The following is a 6,355-nucleotide window of genomic DNA, read 5'->3' on the forward strand; positions in this document are numbered from 1 at the left end:
AAATATACAATCAGCTATGACTAGACTACAATCGGCTATGTAAAACTTACGATTAGAATAAGAAAAATAAACCCCAGTTCTAGAAAACAACTATGACTAGACTACAATCGGCCACGTGTTTATTAATAAATATTAGGTCAACAGACTGATAAAATTTTAAGATACAGAGCCCAAAGATAGTCGAACAAGGAAATATATTCACCCACGCCTTATAAGATATGGTTATACAAAACTATATAGAATTTGCAAATGCATATGTACGAATCCCTCTACAAACCCCAAATCACAGTTGTAAGAAATGAAAAAAAATAAGAATTTGGAATTAACCCAAAAATAAAAAGTTTTGAGTAAAATATACATTGCTTGTTGGGTCTATATAGACGATTCAACCCAAAATCGAATCTTGATTCTTGTCAGAGGCCGCCGGAAACCACCGTGGTCGAGTGGGTGAGTGAGAGAGGGGACAGAGAAGAAAGAGAAATTGGCAGAAAAAACGAAGGAAATAAAAGTTTTTCATGTTTAATAGCTGACCTACAAGTCTTGAAGATTTTAAAAAGGCCCTAACCACCTTAACCCATTCATTTAGCCAATTTTCAAACCAAAAGAAATTGATAAAGAAAATAGGAGGTCAATGGCCAATTTAAGTTTGGTGGAGGACTTTATGACAATTTCTCTCAAGTTACTTCGTAAGATGTTATTTTTTTATTATTATTATTATTATTATTATTATTATTATTATTATTATTATTATTATTATTATTATTATTATTACATATTGAACATGTAAGACTTTGTATGCTTTAAGAAATTATAATGTTTACTATATAGGAATTTCTCACAATTGTTTTTTAGTTTTTTCTTGTTCCACTTTAAATATTTAAAAAATAATTAGTTAGACGGGTATTCCTTTGTGTAGAATTTTCTGTATAAAGAATTTAATTGTTTAATTTTAAAATGATATATTTATACAAGATAATATAGGCGTACATGTGTTTGATTTTAAAATATATGTGAGTCATATATGTCACATGAATATTTAGCGTAATTTACCCTTATTTTATGAGGGAGCTAGCTTCAAAAGAGAAATTTCAGTAAAATAATATTTGTGCACATGAAATCGGTGGGTGGCATACTGGCGTAAATCTTTACCCCTTACTAAAACCACGAAAAAGGACATAGAAACAGACAGCCAAAGGCTCCAGAGAAATGAAGTCACCTCCCTCTTCATCTCCTTCTTCCTCTCTTCTTCTGAGAAAAACTCGGCTTTCTCCTTTTCTATTCACTTTATTAGCCTTCATCGTCTTCATTGCTGTTATTCTTTACAGTGAAGTCTTCAGTCAATGTGATACCAAACTCTCTGGCCTTCGCATTTCCATCTCAAGAATCAGTAAGTAATTCAAGCCCTTCGCTTTCCTTTTCTCTTTTATATTTAAGGCTTAGAAGAGTTGTCATTGTATTAATGAATTTAACTCAATGTAATAGATTTTTACATCCTTATCGTGTTATTTACCTTATATTTCAGTTATTAATTAATGCCATATATTATGGACATTTATACATAGTTATCTTTTAGACAATGACAGAACCACATGCAATGAACTTCATCGGAGAGATAGGATAAAATGTTGTTTTTCATAAATAAAATTTTGAATTCCTTTGACATTTAAATATTATTTTGAACTCTCCTATCAGAATTGCTGGGTAAATGAATCTATAGAAATTAAACTCTGTATTTCTGTGCACGGTGAACTGTGTTTTGAATTATATTTTGTGGTGGTAGTGAAAAACAAGGAGAAATTGCCATTTGCTATAGGAGAAAGAGAAGAAGGGTGTGACGTATTCAAAGGAAGATGGGTTTGGGAGAAGAGCCGACCTTTATACGAGGAATACGAGTGTCCTTACATACAACCACAGTTAACTTGCCAAGAACACGGTCGTCCAGACAAAGACTATCAGCATTGGAGATGGCAACCTCATGCTTGCTCTCTTCCTAGGTAACCCACTTACTTTGTTTCTGTCAATTATTAGTATTAAATTTCTTGTTTCATTAGTGTATTATAAACTACTGATCATGACCAACATCCCATTTAGTTTAATCTAAATTCTCAATCTCGAGACCTATTTCCCACTATTGTAGTTTTTGTACACATATAAAATTTATTAAGTTTAATCCGTACAAAATTTGAATTGAATCTTAATTTTATTTGGGTTAAATAATTAATTTAGACTTTACAAATTAAATTAGTCCATTTTATTATTTTCAAGCCCTAAGTCCATTTTATCTTAAGGCCCAAACTCATGCCTTGTATCAAGTGACATGGCATATTCAGTCAAACTCAAAAGCCAATAAGATGACGCCACGTATGAAATGATGTGGCAATCTCAGTCTAAAACAGTGACCAATCAAGAGTTGCCAGGTGTCTAAAATGACATATCTTGGCCAATCACAAGCAAGCTTATCACATAGCTTATGTGATAAGTTTGATGATTCACATGAGCCAATCAGAAATCAAACAAGAGAGTTCATATGTAGCTGGACTGTTCATCCTTTACCACTATAAATAGAGGAGTTACATAACTCTCTAGGGAGATTCAGAGTTGAAGAAGAGCATTCCGCAATTAGTGAAGGCATCCGCAAATAGAGAGATCAATCATCAAGTACAAAGTTCTTCTACAAAGGAGTGGCCAACGGAGTTCTTCCCGGAGATCAACCCAAAACAACAAAGTACTACTCGACGTTCTTGGCGATTAAATACATCACAAGGAGGTCTACATCGTCCTCCATTCGAGAAAGACGTTTCTCAATCCCTCGAATTCACGGAGAATTTCATAGAGGAAATCAAGGGAAAAAAAGAATTTTTATTTTCCGTACTACGAAAATTTGTTGCGAAAAGTCTTTTCATCGACCAAATTAATTAAAGGTAAAATTATTTTTTTTGGCTAGATGTAACTTAAAAAATTAACTATAAGGTCAAGGAGAGATTATTAGGAGTAAACCCAAGGGTGTGGTTTAGCTGTTAGTAGTAATGTTTAAATATATTTTCTCATTTTTCTAAGTTTTACAATAGAAAAAGTTATCCTATAGCTACGCTGGAAGAGCTCCCGATAAAATAGTAGAGGCGCGGAAGAGTTAACCAAAACCCAGGCGGTATAAGAAGTCACTAGTAGTATATTAAGTTGGATTCGTTTACGTGTTTGTGCAATAAGTCATTAGGAGTCAACCTGAACTCTACTAGTTACTCCCAACTTTGTTGACTACATCCTAATAACGTATAAGTATATATTTATTGTTTACTTCAACCGCTCTATCTGCAATTGCCAAAACGTTGTACCATTGACTCATTGTTCATTGTTGGTCTTGTTCCTAGACCTGGGCGGTGCCCATTCTAAGCAGTAGCTCTGATCAAATTCGGCCTTTACGAGATCTTCATTATATTCTTTTAACTCTTTAATTTTCTAATTTCGTAAATCTTAATACTAATCAGGGAGAAGGGTTAAATTCGCTTCTTTCCTCTTTCAAATTGAGCAACTTCTCCCTTTATTAAATTATTTGTCCATTATTTATATACCCCGCCATTAGGACATGTTCTCTTTCTTGTCATTGATCGCGCAATTAAGGAGCTTCAACACAAGAGTAATTTTAAACGATAATCAAAAGTTGAGTAAATTTGGACTTCTTTTTCTCGCATAATTTGGACTTATAGCCACCACCCATTTCACATCGGAAGCCCGCTAATGGTAAAGGGAAATAGGAGGTGATTTGCTAACATCAAGGTTATGAATGGACCAAAATTTTACAGACATTTTCCCTACTAATAACTTTTGTAAATGCTAAATTCTATTGTTTCCATAAAATCATTGTAAAAATGGCTGAGCGTCACTAATATTTTGGTGACATGGCCCTTTCTTGACATCTTTAATTATTGTGCAAATGGCAGTTTCAATGCAACATTAGTGCTGGAAAGCCTTCGAGGGAAGAGGATGTTATTCGTTGGCGATTCCTTGAACAGAGGACAATTTGTTTCCATGGTTTGCCTTCTCCAAAGAATTATTCCCCAGAATGCCAAATCCATGGAAACTTTTGGTTCCCTCACTGTTTTCACTGCAAAGGTGTTTACAAATTACAAGCACGTTGAACTTACACATGAATTCCGTGGATATATATATATATATATATATATATATATATATATATATATATATATATATATATATATATATATATTGATCTGATTAATTAATCTTGCAGGATTACAATGCAAAAATTGAGTATTACTGGGCACCATTTCTGCTAGAATCAAATGCCGATGATGCAGTCATACATAGGATTACTGATAGAATTGTCCGTAAAGGTTCAATAAATAAGCACGGTAAAAATTGGAAAGGGGCTGACATAATTGTGTTCAACACTTATCTTTGGTGGATGACCGGCATGCCATTCAAGATTTTGTAATTTCTTGGGCTCGCTTTTTCCTTTTAGGTGTTCATATAGGGGTTGATATTGAAAAAAAATCCTATTCATGTCCAGTGTTTAATTGATACAGGCAAAACGGGTCTTTCAAGGATGGTGTGAAAGATATGATACAAGTGTCCACAGAGGATGCATATCGCTTGGCAATGAAGAGTATGTTGAGATGGGTGAAGAGGAATATGGATCCAAAGAAAAACAGAGTATTTTTCACTAGCATGTCACCTTCTCATCATAAGTGAGTAAATCTTACATGTATATTACTTAGGTTCTATTCCTTCCGCTTATACTACCACCGTCTCCTTAGTAATGGACCCATAAATTTTAGAATCACGGGTGCTCATATGCTTTTAGAATCAGTGACAGACCCACTAGTAATATTTGTATGTATTACTAGTTTCCTCTAGAATAAATAGTTTTTGGGTCCAAAATTAATTGGGGCTTGAGCACCTAGAAGTGGCAACGTATAAAGATCTGCCATTGTCTCCCCCAAAGGTCCGGCCCTTTCCCGGAGCTTAGTGCACCGGGCTGCCCTTATTGTCCCCCAAAATAAATGTACAAAAAAAAAAGTTTCCATGTCCTTCCTTATTTTCTGTTCTTTATTTGATTTTAGTGTTTCAACAAAGAAGAGAAGTATGCAGAATCAGATGATGAGAATATGATTGATCAAAGGAATCGGACAGCTAAATGGAAAAGACAACTTTTTGATTGATCCAAGAGTTTCCCATTTAGTCTAGCAAAGCGCATGTTGAGGACTTGCAGTTATATATATTACATTACATTGTTAAATTTTATAAATTTGGATTAGCATTTTAGATCAAGTATAACGATAAGTCTTTGTCAATCTGGCAGGAGCATAGATTGGGGAGGTGAACCTGATAGGAATTGTTACAATGAAACTACAAAGATTGAGGATCCAAGTTACTGGGGATTAGATAGCAGCAAAAGCGTAATGCAAGTGATTGGAGAAGTATTTAGTAAATCAGAAGTGCCCATATCGTTTCTCAACATAACACAGCTATCAAGTTACAGGAAAGATGCGCACACATCAATTTACAAGAAACAATGGAATCCACTGACACCAGAGCAACTAGCAAACCCTGTTAGCTATGCTGATTGTACACATTGGTGTTTGCCTGGGCTACAAGATACTTGGAATGAACTTTTATTCGCAAAGCTCTTTTATCCTTGACACATTTGAAAACGTATTGAAGCCTAAATGTATTATACAATACCATGTGAAACAGTCTATGCAATGTAGATATAATCTTGTAGTTAGCCTGATCAACTTAATTATCAAATCTCCTAAACAAGGCATCAACCTAATTTAGTCAAACCATTAATGCAGTTAGGCAGTACAAATTATAAATGTAATTGAAGAACTTGAGGTTGAAATAATCCATCTTAATGAAGAACTGATTGGTGTAGACTAGGGGTGACAAATGGGCGGGTTGTGCTGAATTTGGGTGGATCAAAATGGATTAGGTCAATAAATGGGTCATTGCCCAACTCAGTCCAAAGTGTACTTGGGCTAAGATGGACTGGGTCAAGATGGGCTAAACAATGGGTCATAACCCAACCCGCCCAACTTGACCTATGTTTTAGAACCATGCTCATCTTGCATAAACAAATAAATACTATTAGTATTTTGAGAATCAAAATATATTTTCTTAAATAACAAATTAGTATTTAAAATGTGTAAGTTGAAAAGTATTTTGGGGGTGGGGTGGGGTGGGATTTTGGGGGGGGGGATTGGGGTGGGTAGGTGATGCAGAAAAAAAGAAAAAACAGAAAACCGAAAATTGAAAATACAAAAAAAAAGTAATTTTTTTTACGGGGGGGTGGATAGGTAGGGGAGGTTGGGTAGTGCAGAAAAACGAAAAAATA

General features: G+C 34.5%; 1 protein-coding gene across 1 annotated transcript; it reads left to right on the forward strand.

Moving 5' to 3' along the window:
• Window positions 1–1,171: 1,171 nt before the first annotated feature.
• LOC107763838 (protein trichome birefringence-like 33) lies at window positions 1,172–5,757 on the forward strand. Its single transcript, XM_075228053.1, has 6 exons — window positions 1,172–1,387; window positions 1,781–1,994; window positions 3,939–4,110; window positions 4,250–4,449; window positions 4,545–4,706; window positions 5,321–5,757. Exons 1-6 carry the CDS (start codon window positions 1,207–1,209, stop codon window positions 5,658–5,660), a joined length of 1,269 nt encoding a protein of 422 aa, XP_075084154.1. The 5' UTR covers window positions 1,172–1,206; the 3' UTR covers window positions 5,661–5,757.
• Window positions 5,758–6,355: the final 598 nt, after the last annotated feature.

Source organism: Nicotiana tabacum, chromosome 13 (assembly GCF_000715075.1).
Source record: "Nicotiana tabacum cultivar K326 chromosome 13, ASM71507v2, whole genome shotgun sequence".
Lineage (NCBI taxonomy): Eukaryota > Viridiplantae > Streptophyta > Magnoliopsida > Solanales > Solanaceae > Nicotiana > Nicotiana tabacum.

Excerpts from the sequence above, each read along its gene's own strand:
- LOC107763838 (XM_075228053.1), top strand. The coding sequence starts at position 1,207 with ATGAAGTCACCTCCCTCTTCATCTCCTTCTTCCTCTCTTCTTCTGAGA. Across the intron at positions 1,995-3,938 it reads CATGCTTGCTCTCTTCCTAG|TTTCAATGCAACATTAGTGC; the intron begins GTAACCCACTTA and ends TGCAAATGGCAG. Across the intron at positions 4,707-5,320 it reads ATGTCACCTTCTCATCATAA|GAGCATAGATTGGGGAGGTG; the intron begins GTGAGTAAATCT and ends TCAATCTGGCAG.